Source organism: Amblyomma maculatum, unplaced genomic scaffold (assembly GCF_055883805.1).
Source record: "Amblyomma maculatum isolate TAMU_Amacu unplaced genomic scaffold, ASM5588380v1 scaffold_13, whole genome shotgun sequence".
Classification (NCBI taxonomy): Eukaryota; Metazoa; Arthropoda; class Arachnida; order Ixodida; family Ixodidae; genus Amblyomma; species Amblyomma maculatum.
The window spans coordinates 21,421,453-21,444,958 of record NW_028146738.1 but is presented as its reverse complement, the minus strand read 5'-3'; the positions used below and the strand labels follow the sequence as shown (position 1 = coordinate 21,444,958).

Sequence of the window (23,506 nt, the reverse complement as noted above, 5' to 3'; positions counted from 1 at the left end):
GCATTGTGCGTGCCATGGTTGCCAGTAAAGCAGCAATGACGTCACGTGAATAAGCTCTATACGTCCATGTCACATTTCTCACAGCATGTTTCTACCTTCAAGGCACCTCTGATCTCGGAGAACACACACTTAACACCATTCGCATAAAAAAAATAATAATAATAATAATTTAACCATCGAAGCTATTTCACGGTCTGCTGTTGCGTAAGCAGGCTGAATTACTGTTTCTTTCAAAATTGGTAATCGGGTTCACTTCTAGGCCTGTCAGAGTGGCTCGCATAGCATCTCCAACAGTTAAAATTTCTGGAATTAAGTATAACTTTTCTCCATGCGCACTCTAATATGTTTGAAGTGACAGAGATTCTGGGACAGTTCCACCGCACGGTCCAGCGACAATAAACCACGGTGGTCCGAGAACGTTTAAAAAACACATGAAAGCAAAACTGCGCTTACACGCACTGGGTACATTTTGCTCTAAAAGAAATGCAGACAAGGCACTACCTGTCACTATTCTTTGAAGGGCGCCCCTCTCTAGCTGTCGGACTACGGAAATTAGTCGGGGTACTAACGGACAGAGCCCTTTCCTCTTTGCATTAAAAAAAAAAAAAAAATGAAGTGTCTGAGGCGTTGTTGCTAACCGACAGGCTATAACTCTATGGATTGCCGTCTCCCGCACCTTCTCACGCAAGACGGAAGGACGCCAGCACCATTCGTCGTTGTCCACGAAGCGATTACATCCCTCCATTACGATCTCATCAGTAGCAGCTGGAGACCTGCAGAGACAATGCCTTTTGCCCTCTCCATCGCTTGCGGTTACCACGCAAGGCTCTTCTCTTTCACGAACGTCCTTTCCGACCTTTCCTCGCGTGGACACGAGGTCAGCATAGAGTTTCTACTAATGTACTTACTGTACGTGTAATGAAAGTAGAGACGTTGAAGTACCTCTGATACTTTGGTTTCGTAGTGAGGACGCCTGAAGAGAGGAGGGTTGTCGTTGATGTCGTTGACACGCACCAACACCTGGATGGCTCGCTGTGAGAAAGGCTGCGCACCACACGAAGACGCAACAGTCAGTCAGCTAAGCTATGCTGCTGCCAGGAAAAGTGCGCGCTTTATGGCACGACCACAGCCGATAAATTCAGTACACGAAGCAGCAGCTGGCTTTAGCAATAATTTACACTCAGCTACGCTAGTCTCCAGGGTGTCGAATCGAAGCAATAAGGTACGCCGAGAATAATCTCGTTTTCCGCCGAAAAAGGCACCTGTGCACAAGCCTCGACCAAAGTATAATTCTCACTTAAAGAGCTCCATGCATCAGTGGTTTAATTCCTATCTCCTTGAGCAAGAAAATGAAGATAAATATCAACGGGCACTGCTTTTCTGAAAGAAATATATGAGGAAGGAAGAGAAAATCAGCTCGCTTCATTCGATGCCCTTGACATCATCCGAAAGCAAACAAGCGAGGCTACAGGTTAAGCTGCTCACCTGCACTCTGCCAAGCCTGGCTTGGCAAAGAACTTGAAGCCTGATGGACGCCAAATCATCGGCCTGCAAAAGAACGGAAAACGTCGGCATTTTTTTTTTGTTTCATGTCCGCGACACAATGTGCTTACAAGCTTCGTAAAAGATCCGAGGCTCACAAATGGGAGGCCTGTACTAATCATGTCGGCACGCGGCAGCAATCATAATTTAAATTTATGCTGAGGTTTTGCAATTCCATGCACGAACGATGCCTGATAACATTGCTGGAAATGAGAAATGCGTGTTCTCGCTAATCATCATATCACGCCCATCTGTTCCCGCTCTCAATGAGCGAAAAGCTCGCGGCGTGTTAAATGACGCTGAAGAAAAAAACTGGGCCGCCCGCGGCAGCGCCGGAGGCCGAGTTTTTCCCATAATTACGGCTGAAGTGAAAGTGCGTTCTCGCCCCACCCGTGCGTAGGTCAACCGCAGGCTCGCCGCTTGGGAACAAGGGCGTAACGATAGCAGAACGTTTTGCGCGCGTAATCGACGCCATAACTACGAGCAGCGACCGCACCTCATTACGTAATTAATTGACCTCATAGGCGGAGAAAGAAGAAACGGCAGCTTGCGAATATTCGGCCCCGCGAAATTATTTTCTCCGCCGTTCTATGTGGCCCGCCACGATCTAAACCGCCGGGGGGCATCGGAAGAGAGGTAGACTCATAGGTTGCAATGCACCCGGTATTTCTTCATACGCTATCTCACGACGACAGCTCGAGCTTTTGCTACCATTATACTAATTACTGACAAATAGCCGGTACTACTACGAGGTTCATTTACTCGCCATGAAAGAAGATACTAGGAGCCGAAATGGAAGAGGTGTTGGTCTTCATCGACTTTATTTTAGTTAGGGAATTATTTAAGGACCACGTGAAGCAAAGTATCTATCACCAAACTTCCGAAAATACTGTGACTAAAGCAGCACTTGCAAATAGGACAACGGAGCATTATTTTGCGCTAGATAAAGACGTGTGATTTAATCAACCGATGGGCATCCGTTCCAGCCAAGTAATCACAGCAGGTTTTGGTATTGAGTGAGGTTAGCTGAAAAATAAGTCTCAGTTAACGGCGCATTTTAGGGCTCTCCCGAGTGAACAGCACCTCAGAGATACATCCCTCAAGCGGGAAGTATGCTGCCAAAGCATTATTATAGCCTTGACTGATGGGGAAAATTTCGAACCAAACGAAAAAGCTTGGAATTAAAGAGCAGACAAAACGAGTGATTAAAAGATTCTGACTGGCGTATATCTTTACGAGAGACCACTTATTATATCTACCAACCGAAACTTGATGGCATACAAGAAAAGAACTGAAATGAAAGCAATGGACTTGGCCACGACACACAGTGGGCGCAACAAATAGCAGGCGGCCTGTTAGGATGATGCAAAAAGCTGATACGAATGCAGCGGTCGTCTTTACTTAGAAAAACGTTAACTATAAATCATTGTAATGCGGTGAACTTTACCCATCCGACCGTCACTATAATGAACACCATGGCGATCATGCTACTAGAACCAGGACATTTCCTTCTGCACATGTTTGTTTTACATACGTAAATAGCGCGGCCGCTGGAAAGGGCCCGAGTTCCTTCGAGCACACGCAGGCGGTGGGTGCGTACAGAGCCAACCAATCAATCGCTAGTGCTGCCTTTGTTACCGGTGTTGTGGCCTGCCTTACGTCTCTGTCCAGAGGCCTCTTGAGGATGAGGCGCTTCCCAAGCAGCTGGAAAACATCGTAGCTGGACGACTGGATGCTCAAGTCTATGTCGTGCATTTCGCCCACGACGGGCAGCTCCCGCGGTTGCGTCTCCTGGTCCGTTTCTGCAAAGTCGGCACAGCATCAGCGGCACATCCGCGCTCTAAATGTACGCGGCGGCTACTTGAGCCCCACGCCTTGCTTTGCCGTCTTATCCCAATTATGAAACAGGTCCCTAGACTAGGGGCATATCAGGCTCTCTTCTTATCTGCACTTCTTTAGTGTTCCTCACTAAACGTTTGGTTCAGCACGAACCAATCGTTTAGCAGCCAGAACCATCAACAAGCGGCAAACGTTACAAAGCTTCGGCCGGAAGCCCCCCTGTTGCGGCTTTAGACAGAAAGCAGCAGGACGCACTGCGACGGGCCACATACAGGGGGTTTGCATGAACCTGTCGGCTCGAGTCGGCCTATTAGGCTGAAAGCCGGCTATCGGGCTCTCATAGCACGCTCCGCCGAGCGGTCTGCAGATGCTGTCATATGCGTGTGCCCAAACGGGGAGCTTTTGTTTTACCGGTGCGGATTAATGTCCCCAGCAAAGCATGCGCTTGAGTTCCTCCACAACATGGTTGATTTGTAAACTCCTCCTGTCATTTGGGGAATTTTTTTTTTTTTTTACTAGCACAAAAGAGCCTGTCTGATCATGACTACAATGAATCGAAATGTGTACACTTACGGTTGCCTCTACTCTCTTGTACGTCCATGATGATCACTGTACCGCCACCCTCGACTTCGCATACTGGAAAAAGGGGAAAAAAAAACGAAAAAAAAAATTACGTTTCAAAACCTCCCCCTCCCCCCTTTAGGGAGACTTATATACGCCATAAATCGCTTCAAAAAGGCTGAATAAGTACTTCCCACACTAGTCTGTTTCGTTGATTTCGCTCGTGATAACGTCATGTAACCCGCGAAAGTTGTCGTCTACTTCGCAGCTGCTTTCAGTGCTGGAAGCATGGAAGGGCATGATAATGATAACCAGCACTTTGTCACCCCGTTTCATGTATTTTCATATCTTGTCGTGAATTCAGTTCCCATATCTTCGGCGCAACCTGTTTGTTTCCGTACGAAGAAAACGTGAATAGAGCTTGGTTTCGAGACGTTAGATGGATAGATTAATTTCTTAAACATCTAACACTCATTTCGAACGGAAAGCGCGAAAAGCGCTTTATATATTTACAAGGCGCTGAAACACGTGGGCTCATCACAAATAAAGAGCTCCTTGTGGACATATGTTGTGGACGTAAGATATACCATCTCAAAACATTCTCGGCCAAACAGCCGAGTGTCACGTCCGTCCTTCATGTAATCCTGCGGCGAAGGAACAGGGATAAGCCTGACGGACCGTGGCCGCGTGACAGCCGTGAGCCGTTCGAAGGCCGAACTGCGAGGCACGTTTAACGAACACCAAGATTTAAGATGCTGGACGGAGGAAACAGAGAGATGAAAGAAAAAAGGTAATGATCACACAGTCGTCGTTTCTCCGCAGTTACGACAGGAAACAAGAAACAAAATAAAAATAACCCGACGCTAAATGGCGAGGAAGTTTTTCCTGGCCACTGCTTTCGACCATCGCACAAGGCAACACGCGCTTCCTTAGTTTGCCGCGTCACCTTTCGGAACATGCGTTTCTTTGTGCATTAATTTTTTTTTTCCTTTCAGAGCCGTTTTTGTCCAGCTCGCAGCTTCCAAAGCCCGATGGTTTCGCCTTTCGCTCGACTGAGCGCCGCAGCATTAGCGACGCCCCGGGAAAGCCGCGTGCTTCATCCATCCACGCCGGTTACCCTTCGAAACACAACGGCAGACGCTTCCGTTGGGCGCGAGCGCGGACATGCCTCAAAGGACAGGAAGCCGTCCGGGGGCTTCCCAGAAAACTGCAGTATTGCTCGAGCGCTGAAAGCGCCCCCGTCAGTGGCGGCGGAGGCATTGCGAAACCACAGGCGAGGACCATGCGCTTCCTTCCCGACTTTTGTGGCGTTGCGAGTCAATTGGCCGCGCGTGTCGTCTTCAAGGCGTTCCTTGAGATCAGCCATGTGTGAATGAACGGCGGCCGAGCGACGACTCATCACGCCCCTTTCCGTGACTGCCCCTTGCTGCTGAAAAGGGCCCTTCTTCTTTATCTAAACAGTGACTTCGCGATTACCCGAAATTCTTGAGTCACAGTTATCCGTACGTGGTGTGGACGTAATCAGCTAACAGGCTGCAGAGTCGGCGGCTTCAAGTAGGTGTGACCGTCTATGGCATTACGAGTTGCGCAGCGAATCAAGTAGGGTTGGAATGTGGTGTGCTGGCGGCATTCATGAAACGTCAAAAATTCATAGGCAGGATAGATATGCGATGGTGGTGCATTGTCTGCACAGGGCCATGGAAGCTCTGTCAGCAGCCAGTACACTATGCAGCCACCCCCAAGCTTTGAATTTAATTAACGCACTTCTCCTCAGTTCCTAGCCCCAATCTAGCCATTCACATTTCTTCACTGCATTTTAATTAGGCGTCTTCTTTTTGTTGCGAAAGCAACACTATAACAGCCAAAGCGAGACCTCGGGTGGCCGCAGCTACGTCGTGAAAAGGCGTTGCTACGAGAAGAAGAAGAGGAAGAAGACAAAGAACAAGAAGACGAAGAAGAAAAAGAAGGAAGACGACGAAGAAGAAGACGAAGTCGAAGGAGGAGAAGACGAAGAGGAAGAAGAACGCTCGGTCACCTTCATTTGCTCCACAATTGGTTCAGCAGCGCTGAACCCTTCTCATTTTTTTTTAATATCTAGGAGGGGAGTGAGTGAGAGCGAAGCGCGCGCTCCAGACGTAGGGCAGGTGTTGACTTTCGAGGGTGTTTCAGTCGTGCTGCTTAATCACACGTTAGGGCATACAGTTGAATAAGAGCGAGTGTTTCGAACTAAGGTCTCTAGGTTCCTATTCCTGCGTAAAATGCGCGGCTTACAGACGTTAACACCGTGTTCGAAAAGATATAGTAGTAATGAGACTCACATTCAAAAATTCGCTCTCTTACAATACGCAGAGTATGGACCTGTATATGGAATGAGCAGTTACATAAAATATTTCGATGTGAAACAACAAATGTTTTCACTTGTCAAGATTTCAAGACGCAGTTTAAGAAAGAAAAACTCTCAGCTGTGTAAAAGTACGAATTTCCCCTGGCGATAGAAGGAATCGGATAAAAATTGCAAATAGAACTTCTCACACCATCTGGTCGAAGGTGCAGTCCTGAAAAGTGCCTTTTTTTTTGGGACACGTAGCTAGATTTTTTACTAATTTCCATGGGAAACCTCTTCGCGTGGATGCAAAAAGAAATTTGTTCATATCACTACAAAAAATGAAAATCGAAGCTCGCCAAAAGTTTATCTTTACTTCTACACGGTTCCTAACTTCGAAGTTTAGAAAGTACCAGAGAAATAACCCTTTCTAGCAAAACTAAGGTCCCTTCCTTTGTGTCGATTCATTTTTGCCTCATCTATACAATTTTTAAAAAGACAGAACATGATTATTGAACCTCGACAGCTGTCCTTGTATTGAGCGCATCCAGGTTTAAATCGCGCTAGATTGCCCCCCCCCCCCCCCGCCTTCTTTTTATTATTATATATTATTATTATTATTACTTTTTGAGACTGCGCGCAGATCACTCATCCCGCACCACACGTGGCGGGCCCTTGACGACGCTGATCGTGCGCAGGAGACATCAGTCTTTAAGTGCGCAGCCTTGCTGGTTCAGCGCCAAAGTACCATACCAGGACTGGACCCAGCGCTTACTCTATGCCTTGCAGTACGTCGGTACTATCCAGGGTCAGTGAGCTGCCGGCAGACGCGGGCAGCGTCTGGGCGCGGCCATCCAAAGTGCGAGTGCCAGCCCGCGGCCTAGACGTTTCCCACTCGCCTCGGTCTTCCGGCGTGAGACGCGACCTTCCCAGGCTGGCGCGGCCAAAGACCGGCCAGTCTAGTACGGCACGACCGTCGCGCACGTCTGCGGGCGCCCATGGAGGCATCTTAACGAGTGGAAGAGTGGCACGAGGAAGTGGCGCTCGGGAGGCTGGGCTTGGCGCGGAACAAAGGCTTCCTCATTGTCCCTGCAGGGCGTGAGCCTCCTCCTTGACTCCGGCGCCGACTGCGGCCGGCTTCTTTGTCTCTCGGGTTTGCGCAAACTCGCTCGGCTTTCTTCGCCGTGCGGTGGGCGTCGCGCCGTCGGTGTTGCCGGAAACTGCACGCGAAAGTGTCCGCGTGGGAGGCGCGCCGTCCGGGCGACCATAATCGCGGCTCTGTCCCGCAACGGTCCAGCATCCTCCGGATCAACGGACGGAAAGCGGCTTAACGGCCTCCCGGTGAGCCTGTTGCGTGGCATAATTACGCATCGATTGTTTCCGTACTGGAGACGCGATGAGCTCTGCCGGTGCTGTACTGCGACGGCTTTCCGCGGCTTTCTCTTCTGTCGCACGGAGGAGACACGAGCGGTGAGAAAAGCCCGCTGCAGCCGTCGGCGAGACGCCTCGCTTTGTTGCGCCAAGAAATTACTCAATCTTCCGCTATAGCAGACAACGAGGCAATTTCGCCCTGCTAAAAACGGACCAGGAAAGCTCGGGTCCTTCTTCCTTCGCGTCTCACGCTTACGGGCTCGCATCGGCAGTCGGGTGAAGGGGGGCGTGTCCGCCCTGCAACCGCTGTGGCGCTGTTTCATAATCATTTGATTGTGAGCACTGTGTCGCTTCGGACGGATGAATTTGGGGACTTATATGCGAACCGGTAACGAAGGAATGACGCACATAGTGTATCCTAATAACTTCTTTTCTTAACTAGATACTCTGATGCGAAGCGAAGGCTTTGACCTATTGGCATATACGTGCTTTCGACGACAGACTGCCCGTATGTAGCGCAGCTTCTGTTAATCAGGTAGACTAAATTGCCTTCGAGGACGTTTGAAAGGAATCAGTCAAGAGGTGAATAAGGCAGCCAAGTACGGCGGGCCGACTGGCGTTGAGTCCCCCGCGAGTTCTGCAAACATTTCTTATCAATGCCTATTATGCACTCAGTACGGTTGGAGATCAACTTTCTTTGAACGTGTGTGTGCATACCTGATATAGAAATAATATATGGGCATCTCATGGCAAGTAACGTAAATAGAAAGGAGACTCACACAGTGCGGCAGTCACGCGATTATGGCCCTCTATTGTTCTCATTTATCTCTCCAATGTTTCCCACTTTTTCTGCATACCCCCCCCCCCCCCCCCCCCCTCAATAGTAAGGCTCCGTGGCAGATTTTTTCGATGCCTCTGAAATTTTTATCCGCCATTATTTAGCTTTCAACCAGCAAAGATTACAAGCAGAGCGAGCTGCTTTCAGTGGATTCGCGTTTCTAAAAGACACTCTAGAGTGGCAAGAGCCAGATGCCACTACATCCTGTTGACTATCACCTTTGAAGCCGTGCCAGCGCTAAAAAAAGTTCTGGGGACACTAATAAGAGCCGTTCCTTCGCACGGGTAATAATCCTGTCACGCGGAAAGTCGCCGCATGGAAAAGACAAAACATGTTTAATTCAAAGAAGCGTGGAGCGAAGCGACATATAGCACGAGTGGATGACTTGTTCCGCACTGATCTCTGAAGGTGAAGCTAGGCGGACTTATGAGACCTTGAGGTCCAAAGGAGCATGAGCGGTCTTGATCGCGGAGCCAGCAAGTGTGAGAAGGTAAAAATGTACAGAATAATCCTAGTGATCTATTAATGCTTGCAGTCATTACTTTTCAATGAAAAAGCACGATTAAACTTACCGTTCTGAGAAGTATTCTCCCAATGTGATTTGAAGGCCCCGGGCTTAAGAAGCTACTGGACGCAGCTAGTGGGGCTAACATTTTGTCACCTAATTAACTATTGATGGCTTCCGCCTGCCCAGTTGCTTCGCTCATGATCTTTCAAAACCCAGAAACAAGGGCCTACGAGCAAGTTTCGAGTGGCCTCTTTTCCGTGGGTGCATCGTCTGATTGGCCGCCGCATTTACCGTTGGTCAGCGTGATGTCGCTGTTTTTATGGTGTGACCTTCCACACTGACTAGCACCACGCTATCGCGTAGAGGGGGAAGCTTTGCTCTGGCCAACTGCACAGAATGGCGCTCCCGAACGCGCCGTCGTCTCTTCGCACCCGTCGAGCTAACGGTAAACCTTATTCGCTAATCTCATTCCTCATCGCTAGTAGCCGACAACATTCGGAAAACCCGACTTCCTTCTCATTAATTTCTATTTCCAATTGATTGACCGAGGACGTCGTAGGTAATTTTGAAGAAAAAGAAGAATTATTACAGTACCAAAAATGAAGACATGATAGGTATAGGCAATTATATATGCTACATTTCGAACGACGGCGTGGCATTTCAGTGTCGGTAACGAGAGCGCTGAAGAAAGCATTTTGTTTGCATCGCGCTAAACAAGTAAGACAACGAAGCATTGGGGTATCGTAAATGACAGCATTGGAGCAGGAGCTATATGACTCCGCCGAATGTCAACAAATACATAACGGTCAAATTTCTATTTACATTACTATACTACAAGATGGTCCTAAGGTTAACAACTTCCCAACCCAATAATGATACTATTTTGCACACATCTGCCCGTGATAGGTGCGTAGCATTGCTGAAATACTGTCAACTGTTGCTGACGTGCCAATTAACAAATCACCCCGCTTAGGCGGCATCACACTGAGGAGCGTTAAAGAAAATATAAACATTTTAAAGCAGCTTTAATACCTTAAAGACCCTCATTAGAGGGCATTACATAAGGGGTGGGGCGCACAGAAATGAAAAACAGAATTGGTAACATATATGTGTAAGTAAGTTATACAAATACAAGATTTTCACTGCGCAAGTACACGTGTGATTTGATCAAGAAATAAAGATGCACACGTGATAGCAGCAAGTTCTCGGGGAAGGCCGTTCCAGTCGTTGGCAGTCCGGGGGAAGAATGATGAAGAAAATGTAGTGGTGCGGGCGCGAGGTCGGGACACTTGCTGCTGATGACCGGTGCGGAGGGAGATACGTGGTGGGGGTGCGCAGATGTAAGGTTCCTGTCGTAGCTCGGAGTAAAAAAACTTGTGAAACAAACATAAACTAGCAATGTAGCGACGATGGGCAAGGGTAGATAGGTTGGACTGTGATTTTAAGGATGATATGCTGATATCAAAAGAATACGATGAATGAATGAATCTAGTTGCTCGGTTTTGAACTGCTTCAATTGAATTACGCAGATATGCTTGTTTCGGAGACCAGATGGGAGATGCATATTCTAATTTTGATCTAACTAGTGATTTGTATGCGAGGAGCTTGACATGCTGAGGTGCAGAGCGTAGGTGACGCTTTAAAAATCCTAGTGTTCTGTTAGCGGATGATATGATGTTTGAGATATGCACATTCCACGTAAGATCCTGACAAAGATGAACACCAAGGTATTTGTATGATTGGACAATGTCGAGAGGAACGTTAGATATGCTGTAGCTGAGCAGGAGGGGGTAATGGCGACGATGAAACGACATATATTTACATTTACTTGTGTTAAGTGTCATTAGCCATTCATTACACCAGTCTTTCACACGAGTTAAATTATTTTGAAGGGATTGTTGTTCGAAAGTGTGAGTTACTGTTCTGTAAATAACACAATCGTCAGCAAGCATCCGAATATGGCAATCTAAGTTCTCAGTTGTTGTTGTTGTGTTTTTCTGCATCATTCAACGTGCAATACATAGCTAGGATACTAACATATCCGAGGACAACAGCAACTCAGGCCCATCAAAATATATCTCGATTATTTCTTCTAAAAATGCTGTTGTTTTTTGTTTGTTTTTTAATGCATCAAGCTGAGACACGAGCATAAAAACTGCCAGGAATACGTGATGTACTAAGTTCCCAGCAACATGACTTCTGACAATATTCCGCGTCCACTGTCTTTCTACCTCTAGCTCTGAAAATTAGCATGACATTTAATTATAGTTAGCTTTCTACACTAATATTTTATGTCCGAAGAAGACCTTTTATATTATTCGTCATTTTATACGAGTGAACAAACTAGCGTTCTATTTAACTCGTGGCGAAATATTTAAGCTATTATTTATTTGTATGCATAAGTGCAGACAGGTCGTGTAGTATCCGCTTTAGAAATCTACTATAGCTCGAAAGTCGCGCTACTAGCGCTGAACTTGAATATTCTCTGGTTTTCTTTAAAAAAAGAGAAAAAAGAACAAAACGGTTGATGCTAAACAGGCGAAATAAATTATATTCCATCCTAGGTAGAAAAGAAGATTGCAGCAATGTTAAACTGCTGACCACAATTGGTGTAGTGGAGCAAACACGCGCATTTAAATGTTGCCATATTTAACAAGCCCTTGCATTATCGAGCACATACACCTGAGCGCTGTTTGTGCGCGTTTGCAGTTATTGGACCGAAAAGAGCTCGTATATCCTGTATGACTGTTTTACGACCTAAAAATAAAGGACATCTTCGTGAAAGCTGGCCGCCGATCTTTCATGAAAGAATTTTCGTCAGTACCGGGTGCAAGTACCAGATCCCCTGAAAACCCATCTCCTCCCTTTATTCGACCTTCTCAAGCTATGCAATCTCGGCGTGCCAGCAAACGGTCTTGCATCGGCGCACTATACGCAGAGCCGCCGGCATAGCGGAGGCAAAAGAGAGGAGGTTCTGCTCACCTGCGAGCACGCACGGCGTGAGGCTGAGGAGCGCCAGCAGCAGTGTCCACCACCGCCGCCGACATTTCCTGGTCATGCTGCGGAGCCCTGCACCAAGATGAGAGCGCGTGTGTGCATTGCGCTGGAGGAGAAGAAAGACGCGCACCGGCAGATGGGCGCGTCCGCAACAACGGCCGCGCCGGGACGCGGAAAGTGCGGCCGCACGTTTGCTGCAGTTTACGGCCATCGCGATGGAAAAGGAGGAAAGAATGGCACAAAGTGGGGAAGCGATGACCTTGTTGACGTCTTGCTTTCGTTTTCTTATTTGTGGGCGCCCACAGAATTCGGCGACTCGCCGTGTGCGCGCTCGTTTCCCGTTCTGGTTGAGATTACGTTTACTCGCGAGGTCAAAGTTTAGTGTAGTTTAAAGGTTATAATACACTTTGGATGGGCATTCAAAAGTATACGAGGGGGCAAAATAAATATATAAGTTTTGTACTTTCATTTACAACTGCTCTTCCCTGCCTCTAAGAAAATCGTGAAGAGCAAACGTGCTGGCGCTAGGCTTCATGCAGGTGCATGTTTAACGTCCTAATTGCCATCGCAGTGCCCATTTTCTTCCCATACATCCGGAACAAAAAAAAAAAAAATTCAGAACCTATTAATACCCGAAACTCGCGTAAAAACCTGTGTTAGGATCGATTCTGTATGATTGACCTGGACCACACATTGTACGTTACTCTTTATGCACCTTGTAGATGTACAGATACATTGACATCGCAGGAAGGTAATGCATACACTTGCCCTTCGATTATGGCATTGCGTATATCTCTATTGGCCTCAACTGCAGATCTACGTATACACCATCACACGCAAAATGCTAAATATTACCTTTCGATGACACACACACACACACACACACACACACACACACACACACACACACACACACACACACACACACACACACACACACACACACACACACACACACACACACACACACACACACACACACACACACACACACACACACACACACACACACACACACACACACACACACACACACACACACACACACACACACACACACACACACACACACACACACACACACACACACTTTAGGAGTGCATAGTCGGGTAAGCATTGAGGACGATGCCGCGCCTCTGTTTTTCTGAAGGTGTTTTACACGAACTGCCCATGACACTCGACGGTTAGCAATTATTCGGACCAATGCAAGGGAGGCCTAGCCCAATCTGCTGAAATATATTGTGCAGACATGTTCGCTGAGGTCGAGTTGCACAATTTTAAGCACATTTTTTAAAACTCTACAAGAGTTCTGTTAACGTAGTGAACGAGCGCATCACCGTCCATTAATTCATCATATAGCTTGATTCTTGCTGTTCCAACTTCCAGACTGCACGACACGCAAAAAATTACCAACGTTAGAAATGGCTACCATGGGGTTGACATTTTCTTAATTTACACCTGTGTTTATTGCGCAATTAAGGCTCAAAGTTTGTGAAAACGATTTCCACGTGCCTTCTTGCGACAAAACGCCTCAACTTTGCAAATAAAATGCAGTTGCGGGACTGCGGTACGAAATAACGAAATTACTTAACCCTCCTTTTTCTTTCATCCATAATTTCTTTCATCCACGCCTCTTCATACCTTGAGGGAATAAACATCGCTTTAAAAAATAACAAAATGTTGTATTTATTTGATCAGAATTTTGCGGATATTTCAACTCAACGTTTTAGCATTTCACACCAAGCTGCATCGGTAATTTTTCGGGCACGTGACTTCTTTTTGATTATTTCTCTATTTCTTTCTTTTTCGTGAGCTTGCTGCTGTTATCTCGCCGACCAGTTGAGACTGCAACGCTGTAAAATATGGCCGTCTTCTTTTTGAGGCGAAAGCCTTTAATAGCTCATCGTTGTCGTCAGTAAAAGTGTCACGCTTTTGCGGCGGCTCTGATACTTAAAAAATAAATTTATAAACCTTGTCTCGTACCTCCATCCCTTCGATCCCCAGCCCAGCGCATTACCACTGCGCCACTTCCCGATTTTTTTTCTTCCGATATGGTATTTATTACACGTGGTTATGTACAGAAAGGGTTATGTACACAGTCTATTTGCAAAGCACTAAGCACTAAGCGTAACAAACTGGATTCCAAGGGAAGGAAAGCGTAGCAGGGGGCGGCAGAAAGTTAGGTGGGCCGATGAGGTTAAGAAGTTCGCAGGGGTCAAGTGGATGCAGCTAGCACAGAACCGGGTTAATTGGAGAAATATGGGAGAGGCCTTCCCCCTGCAGTGGGTATAGTCAGGCTGATGATGATGCTGATGCTGATGATGATGATGATGATGAAGCCGTTGCTGAGCTGCACAACAAAAAACACAACTAAAAGGCAGGCAAAGATAAGCATAGTGCCACCAGCGGAAACCAGTCAGGTTGAAACTCATTTTCTTCAGAAATGTCCTTCAATTGCTGCATCATTCTGCGAAAATGGAACAACAGGTTTAGTGTTGCGATCCAACATGCGTGTCTTCCACAAGCTATGAAGTCCAATAAGGAAAACCATGTCATATATGGTTCGTAATCAGATTGTATACCGCACACTGTACGCATTTAGAGCAAAGTCTTTCTTTAGAGTTCTTTGCAGCACGTCCAAAAAGAAAATTGCGTCTTTTCAAATAATGAAACAGTGCTCAATTGTTTCAGGCACATCACACAAACGGAAGTTTACAGAAGATACAAAAATATTTTTGCTATGCAGCCATATGTTAACAGGTGTGTAATTTAAAGAAAAATGTTTTCGTGCAAGGAGAAATCTGCATTTTGCGCACCCTCTTTACCATATCATGACCCTTAGTACCAAAGTATAAAGAACGATAGAGTGGTGGCGGAAAAAGCATTGCTATCGATTCTTTGTATAGGCTTGCGCGAAACAGAATATAAGTACTCATTCGAGAACCATACTGTCAAAAACCACACCGAAGCATAAACTTCTTGCAAAAATCCTAGTAACTCTGGGCGGTCAGTAAAATCTGAAAAAAAAAAAAAAAAAAAAACACTAGGTTGGGAAGCAAATTCATGAAATTAACTTGCAGGAATGCTCTAATAATCAGATGTGAACAATCAGGAAAAAAGAAGAAACGGGCAACCAACTGCCTCACATACAGGTGCACTAAGCCGAGCCCCCCTACACAAACAGGTCTGAGTAGGCTATCACATCGAATCGGTTCAAAATTTGATGAGCAAATAAACGTCGCAAATATTCGGTGAAAACGCTGGATGTAATGTCATGCCTAGAACAGTGGAAGACCTAAAGCACGTAATACATTTTTGTCGCCAGAAACATGTTGCAGGCCTGAGCCCGACCGAAGATTGAAAGCCGATAGGGGACAAATGTATTAGCATAAATCTGGACGACTGGAACTAGCTCTTTCGAGTAATTTGCACTTGACGTAATTGCATGCAGTGGGACGCCCAGATATTAAGGGAGCACACATGACCATTCCACTCCTGCATATGGGGGATTCATCTGAGCACCAGAAACAATGCCAGAATGCCAGATTGTATGCTAGATAACACTTTTTCTATGCTTGGTTTATCAGTGCAGAAAAGCGCAAGATCATCCGCATATGCAAGCACTTTAACCTTATTTCCAAGGAGAGGGAAGCCATGGATACTACTGTTACGTAAAACACTCATACAAAGTGGCTCCAAGTAAAGGGCAAAAATGTGAATCCCCTGGCTCATATAGGGACAAAATCGCTAGTGTCAAAACTGAATTACAAAGGAATGATGCGGAACGATAAGGGGGCGCCTTAATTAGATCTCGTGTCAAGCGTGCTTTGCACTGCGAACGCCGAGGCGGCAAGCTTTGCTTGATGAACGTCATCACGCGACTACAAAGCCGATTCTGGGATTGATGCGTAATGGCACATTGGTTACGAGTACGAATGAGGTTACGTCCGTATTCGTGGATTATTACTCGATGTTGTTTAGTATCTCTCCTCCTGTGAGAAATTCTGACATTATCTTGCGTTTCACATTCCTGGTGACCCCTTTATCAGAAGATGACTGTTCTGTAATTAGTAGCTCATTCAAGTCGCAGGAGGTAGAAGTGGCAATTGATCAATTACCTCTCTCAAAAACGCCTGGTCCTGATGGCATTTCCTCTGAATTTTGCAAAGCTTTTAAAACTGTTCTTGCTCCTATCCTGCTAGATGACTTCGTGGTGAGTTTTGATGTAGAGGCCCTTCACGAGACTTTTACAAAATGTGACACAGTCTTAATTCTAAAAAGTACTGATGAAGAAAAATTACGCTCAGTGGAAGGCTATAGACCAATCACACTGGCAACTGTGGATTACAAGATTATTGTCAAAATTTTATCAAATCGCCTACAGTTGGCAATGTCGGTTCTCATTGGCCCTCACCAGGCGTGCAGCTTGAGGGGCCGTGTCATTAAAAGTAATGAACACATTGCGCGCACAATCCTCGAATCGTGCTCCTGCTCTCATGATCAGGTTGCTTTACTCCAGGTCGACCTCGCAAAAGCATTTGGCTGAGTTCGTCATTCATTCCTGTTTTGTTTTTTTCTGGAGCGGGCGAATGTTGGTTCTGTAGTACTGAAGGGGGTGCAACTTTGCTATATGAATTGTTCGAGTCGCCTGATTGTAAATGGCCACCTATCAAGCCCCGTACCAATCAATTCTTCTGTGGCGCCACGCCCATGCCCCTGGACGTGAAACGCTTTTCATAATTTTCCTTGTCTGCAGTGAGAATGATAGCGAGTGACAGATACTGCGCCTTTCCTTTCCTCTAGACGAATTATAGAACGGCGGTGAACTTTAATGCGTTGGTTGTGTTCGACAAGGGGCGTGCGATGTACAGTCGCAGATGAGTTGACGTTTTTCTCTACAAAATAAAGAGATTATTTGCAGGGCAGTGCATGCGGTAAAGTGCTTCAGGGAGATAACTGGAAGTTTGGTTAATTGGGGAAAGTACCAGGGGTTTTGGCACGGGTAATGGCCATCTGCCACAGAAGTTTTTGCTGATCTAATATGGGCTTCAACCCCTATAAATTGCTTAGGTGCCCCCGTGGAATTCCACTATGATACGGAACCCTATTGGCAAGCGGAGGTCCAAAAACAAAGGAAAAAGCTGATAAATGAAAAACCGCACATCTGTCTGTTTGCAAGAGCAACAGTCTGTAACATCATTTTTTTTTTTTTACAAACTCTGCTATGTGCTGCAAGTGCTGCACTGCTCGCGGAAAAGGGTGCGGAAGTTAAATCGCCTTTCTGCCGTCTTTATTTGGGAACATTCCGGAACAGTCGGATGAATTTATTTAGGTACATCAAGGTGGGTGGATGTTGGGGCTGGCTCATGCTGTAGATGGTAGTAAATAGATTCATATTTCTCCGTAACGTTAAAGATCGTTTTGTATGTAGCATGTGCCAAGTCAGGCTTCTGCGTGCCTTACCTGATTTTGTTATCGGAACCGCTGCATATGACAGGACGAATGTACGGTTTCTTTAAAGAAGTGTTTTCCATTGTCACATTTCCCCTTCCAGGTTTTCAATGGATTACTTAAGCAATGGTAAGCAACAAACATTGTACAGTGAGTTATGTGACGTTGTTTCCGGAGTTCATGTACTGTGCCGTATACTGAGGAGACCCCGACTGTAAAGTTTTGAAGAGGGTGAGGAAGGTGCAGGTAAAACATGTGAAAAAAAAATATTTTCAAACTGCATACTGGAACATTGTCTGTAAGTGTTTCCAAGAAAAAAGTGTTTTTTTCTACCATGTGCGGATCCGACTCCCTCACATGTAAAAAACCCGAAACTTTAAATCAATATTCTTGCAGTTTTAGGGCAATGGTTTTTTCCTGGGATGTGCTACAAAGGATTAATAAATAGAGTTACCACTCACCCCGTATGGAATTGGATATTTGCCTACAGATAACGAAGATGGCTGTTGTTTTGATCTATTTATGCTCGTGGGCCTTCATTGTATATGGAGTTCCCGAATGGCCAAGTACTGCTGTTATACTGATGCCCGGCCGGCACGCATGTACTTTTGTGAAAATATTCACAGGTTTATTGAGGTTTTGAAATAAGAAATTTGTCCTGTACAGGTTACCAAGGTTAGCGCCCTTGGTTGCGCTAAGGAAATTTTAGTGTGTCAAAGCCTTACTCGTAGGAGATTGTTTTTTTTTTTTTTTACTGCGATGAAATATGATGTATGTATTTTAAGGCATGTTAACGCCAGACAATAAAGACATATCAAATTAACCGCTGTTGCGGCATGGATGAAAACATTGCTTACCTCAGCAATAAAATCTGTGTTCGAATCCTCTGAGTGAAATTTTTTGTAATCACAACGTTCAAAAAAATTACAACCTTCCTGGTGTGTGTTCCACTTTAGGTAGTATAATGAGATATTTTGACCATTAATAGCCACAAAACCAGCCTTGAACACAGCCAAGAGGTGACGGTATGACAACGGATACACTATGCAATTTACTTCACCGTAAGTAAATCTCCCTTTCCCCCTTCAGTGAGTCTGTTACCTATAGGTTGATTTCAGGGACACACCTCATCAAGAATCGCCGTTTAACTCGCTGAGAGACAAGCAGTGAGCAGAAAGAATTTGCGAGACACTACCGTTTAGAAAACGGAAATACGCCTCGCCGTTATCAAAGTTGCTTATTCCACCTAACAAAGAGGTGCGATAGACGCAGCCGATGAATTAGGCTCTCTACTGTAAGTAATTTTATTCCAGAAAACTATTTTATAAATAGTTTATTTCAATTTGCGTACAGCGCTGTATGCTTGAACAAAGCGTAAAGTTGCGTTTTATTTTTTAGTCACGTACCCGGCACTTCCGTTGCTGAAGTTTTCAGGGGACGATAATACGCGCCTCCGATAGCTGCGCTGGTCTTTTTAGTTAATTTGTAAAGAAGAAGAAGTCCTGGCGCCAGCGCGCCGGCACGAGAGGCGAGCACCGGCTGGTCGACCGAAGGGTTCCTCGTGCCGTTCGGTTGAATGCTCCTGCCTCTTCTGACTGGAACGGGTGCGAACTACGTCTTATATTTACCTCTTTCACCTGCTCTTCGTTTCTGGGCGTGGTGTTCGCAGTGCTTAGCGTGAATTTGACACCATGAGCAGCATCTCAGAGGACGTGTCTTCATTGGCCTCAGATGTCCAGGAGGAGAAGCAGCAGCTCAAAGATGACGACCGGAAGCTGGAGCTGCAAAACGAACAGCTCCCCAGAAGCCAGCAGCAACAATCGCTAAGCCAACGAAATGAACTGGACCAACTCCTTCCGCCAGCGACTGCGGGCCGCTTCAAATTGCCTCTGGCTGAATTCACTCGCTCACCGTCGGTGGCAGCAGCTTCTGCAAAGTCTGCGCCTTTGGGGCCTTTACTGCCCGCTCCCGCATTGGTAGCTGGAAGAAGTCCGCTGTTCCGGCAGCAGCGGGTCTCCCTTGGGTACCCGTCCCACATACCACGGCCGACATTTCTGGGCGCCTCCCCTTCTGCTGCTCCGGCCTGCGCATCCGAGCGGTCGGAGCTGCCTCAACCCTCCGCGATCCTGCAGCAGTCGCTGAGTCAACGAAAGGATCTGGACCAGCTCCCTCAGCCAGCTACTGAAGGCCGCTCCAAATTACCCCTGGCTGCACGCATCCGCTTTCCACAGGTGGCTGCACCTGCTGCAACGCCTGAACCGTTGGGGCCTTCTCAGCCGTCTCCGGGAATGGTCGTTGGGAGACGTTCCCTGGGCCTGCCGCAGCGAGTGTCCCACGCGTGCCCGTCCCGTATACCACTCCCGACACGAATTCTACCCGTCATCCCTTCCACTGCTGCTGCCGCCACCGACACCCTTTCTCCGCCTTCTACAACCCAGAGGTCGGGGCTGCCTCGGCCCTCCCGGATCCCGCTGCCGTCTTCCAAAAAGAAAATGTAGGTGCATGGATTGTGCTGCAAATAGATCAAACGTGCTAGCCTAGAACTCCCCCCTTCAGCAGGAATGCTCCAATGTCACCAGCGCTTGCAGAACACGATAACAACTGTGCTGACAGCTGTTACTCAGGATGCTAATAAAGATGTGCAGCCGCATCTGCAGGTTTTCTCATCCTCTCCTTATTCATACATTGCAATGAATTCACAAGGTCTACCCCTGTCTTTCATTGAAAGCAAAATTAGGTCCACACTGCTGTTTGTTTCCTCTTTTGCTCATATTTTATGTGTAAGTTTTCTATATAACCTACCAAATTTTGCATGAAAAAATTCCCCCGCTCCGGTTACGGAGTGATTAAGGTGATCGACTGCTGTGCCCAAAGATGCGGGATATAATCTTTTGAGCAATATCATAGCACGTTAAGGAAGCCCAGGATGTCAAGATTTCGGCAGTCTTCAGCTGCAGCTTCTCAGGGCCTGAATCGGATAGGGACGTAAACCCATGAACAGAACGAAACCAGATGGTCTTGCTTCTTATCGGAGTGGTGGCCTCGTGCCACGGTAGAGTATCCACTTCGACTTCGGGTGCTACCGGGATAAAACCTCGGTGCCGCAGAGATCCTACCGGTGTTTGAGTACAAAGTTCTCTCGGCTTTGTTTTCGGCTCTTCTGGTGAGAATTACTTGGAAACAGTGCTGATGTTATAGCTTCGTTAAAACTAGCGGCTAGGTGAAAGCTTCGTTAATAACGGTTACACGTGGTAAAGCACTACATTTACAGACAAAGATTTCGTGCGAATGACACAAGATTCGGAAGACACCAAGAAGTAAGAAGCAGGAAAGAAAAAGAAGACAAAGGGAAGCAAGAAATTTTTGGAAGAAAACTAGATGAAAAAGAAGACGGAGACAGGAAGAAGAAAATGAATACAGAAAGCAAGAAAATTCGGAAGGCGCTGTGACGAATACAAAAAAAAAAAAAAAAAAAAAAACGTTGCGCATGCTGAGATGTGGCATGGCCCGGCCAGGGGACCTGGGTTTTAGGTGGTGAAGTGGAACTTTGGTTTAAAGAGAGCGATCAATCCAAAAGGGCCATATAAGGACTTCTGTCACACGAGGAGGACATAAGGTTGCCCGGTAGGGGAAAATGTCGCTGACTTATCGGCACAAATGGTGTTTTTTATGGGTATAAAAATTCCCGCGGCCTGATGCTCGCCTCCTCCTAGGTAAAATGCTTGGAAAAGTGTTCATGGACCAAAAACGTTGCGCCGATATGTCAGTGATTTGTCCCGGCTTCCAACAACGAAAAAACTTCCTCGCGCAGCAGAAGATATTTGTGGCCCTGTTTAATGTTTGGGCCGATGGGCCCAGCGAACCTTTCTGCATTGGACAATCGTGTGTCCTCCTCGCGGGGTTGAAGCACCTATGTGGGTTTTTTGGGTAGCGATTGCCCTTTATCGAAGCATTTCACCCCACAATTGACAGGTCGTGACTATACAAGGCGATTAATGCATATACGAAGCTGACCCCACTGGGCGTCCGATCCAGGCGTCCGTGCGCCCTGTCATTTGCCGTTTCCTCGAACGCCGCACCACACAGAGCAAACAGAAGCAGACCCTGATGTCTAGGATGCGTTATTACAGCAGGTATCAGCGGCGTTTGAAATTGATTTACAGGATAGAAAAGGCGCAGTATCTGTCACAATTCTCCGCGTACACATGTACCATGCCGTAAAGAAAGGGATGAATGGAAAACCTAATCACTTTCTTTACTGGAAGCATCATTCACCGCCACATTCGCAACAAATGCCTAGCAGAATGCGGCACTCAGGCTTTCGCATTTCACCACTTTAGTCGCCAAAGTGTCTCGTAATTTTTTCTTTGAATGTGCAGTTCTAAAGGCTAACAGTTTTGTTTTGTTTTTAATTCTTGAAGGACATTTCATTTCTATTCCTCTCAACAGCACAACAGCAGAGGTATTGCACATAGTCACTTCATTCTTGATTTACGGGGTTTAACGTCCCAATGTGACTCAGGATGTAAGAGACTTCATTATAGTGAGATTTTTCTTACGTAAGGTCCCTTCAGCTTTGTTAAAGTGAAACTTCGTTTCATTACTCAGAATCTCGGGAACATCCCTTTCTGGTCACAAACAGGGCTCTCTCAAAGCAACTACCAATGACACTTGATTTTTGCTGACTGCGTTTTCTCCAATTACTGCAGCGAGGGTTTACTTTTCGGAGATACTCTACCACAGCTGGAAAAAACGTTATTTGCCAGAAAGGTGCTCGAAAGTCTGCATCCGATGTCGGAGATTAAAGATGCATCTTGTCAGCTTCACCAGGTATTCTGGCGCAAAAACATGGCACTACGACTTCCGGTGCGAGGGATGTCAAGTGTGCATGTTGCAACTGAAGTCGTTCTACTTACACATTGCTCGCTTTTACCATGCATATATTGCCCACACCTGCTAACCTCCGCACTTTCCAACCAAGTGTGATGGCATGTCTAAGCCTGCAACTGTCAATCGCCCTAAATCCGATAGCCTCTGGTGTGCAAAATAAGAAGCAATGGACATCGGAGACGGCCGCTTACGTGACACTCGAAAGAGGTTTGCTCGCTTTCCTAACCCTAATGTGTGATTACATACAGATATGTAGCTGCTTCGGCAGGGCCTCCTCGCGGGATAATTTAGAACTCTGGTGTGGTTTAACAATCTCCGAGCCGGAAATGAACAAAATGTGACATGCACATTTTGTTGACACCCACATTTTGTTCATGCATGCACTGTGACAATGCACTAGACGTTAGATAATAAGGAAAGGCAGCAATGGTTGCAATGCAGCTACTTCCGACAGGATTTATCAGTGTATCCCAATTAGTTGCTTTCTGGTTTAGAATGCACGCTGCAATGTGTTCGTCTCGGCGTCCGCTAAAGCCTAGCTGAGATCGCGGTCGGCCCCCGAGCGAAGGCCGAGCCTCTGTGAGCGCACGCACTGAGTCTCGGAGGCATGCCGAGGGGCATGTGAGCACCGTTACGTCACCGCATTGTCTCGGGCGTCTACCGCCATTAGCTGATGCAGAAGTGGGCCGCCGTTGTCGAGCGAGCGGAGAAAGCGAGGCAGCGCCGACGGGCCCGCCTGTGGCTCGAGGCAGAAGCCTCTGCGCCGTGGTGCTATGGGACCACCAGCCTCTCATCATGGTATGCTGCTGAACAGAGCAGGTCAAGAGGGCCAGTGCATCATTGATTCGTCCAAGTTTTTGGCGGATGCCTGTGGCCACGTGGGACAGACTGTACTGAGAACGACAAAGTTTCCAGCTTAAAACTGAGTTTCGTGCGGACTCGGTTCTGACACTTTAAGTACACAGTGTTAACTTTAGTGGCTCTTAATGCATTAGTCAACTATGAGTAACTACGTCGACATAAGTACTGTATCTATTTCAGCGCATGTATATTTACAGGCGTTGATTCATCGCTTACTGCGACTATACAAACCATTCAATTTGGGCGGTAGCCCGTAATCACCAATTCCGAGCAATTAGGGCTGCTTGTGGACACGAAACGCCGTTCAATACGGTTGCAATATTAC

At 46.6% G+C, this 23,506-nt stretch overlaps 1 protein-coding gene across 1 annotated transcript in view; it reads right to left on the bottom strand.

Annotated features, from left to right (window-relative positions):
* The window catches only part of Cad99C (cadherin 99C), a 168,888-nt gene that overhangs the window by 54,917 nt on the left and 90,465 nt on the right, over positions 1-23,506 (bottom strand). The window contains exons 2-6 of the mRNA XM_084586032.1: positions 11,965-12,051; positions 3,955-4,017; positions 3,202-3,344; positions 1,486-1,548; positions 943-1,044 (exon numbers count right to left, since the gene is read on the bottom strand). Of these exons, the coding sequence (XP_084442158.1) occupies positions 943-1,044; positions 1,486-1,548; positions 3,202-3,344; positions 3,955-4,017; positions 11,965-12,040 (447 nt within the window). The 5' untranslated portion in view covers positions 12,041-12,051. The remainder of the gene's footprint in view (positions 1-942; positions 1,045-1,485; positions 1,549-3,201; positions 3,345-3,954; positions 4,018-11,964; positions 12,052-23,506) is intronic.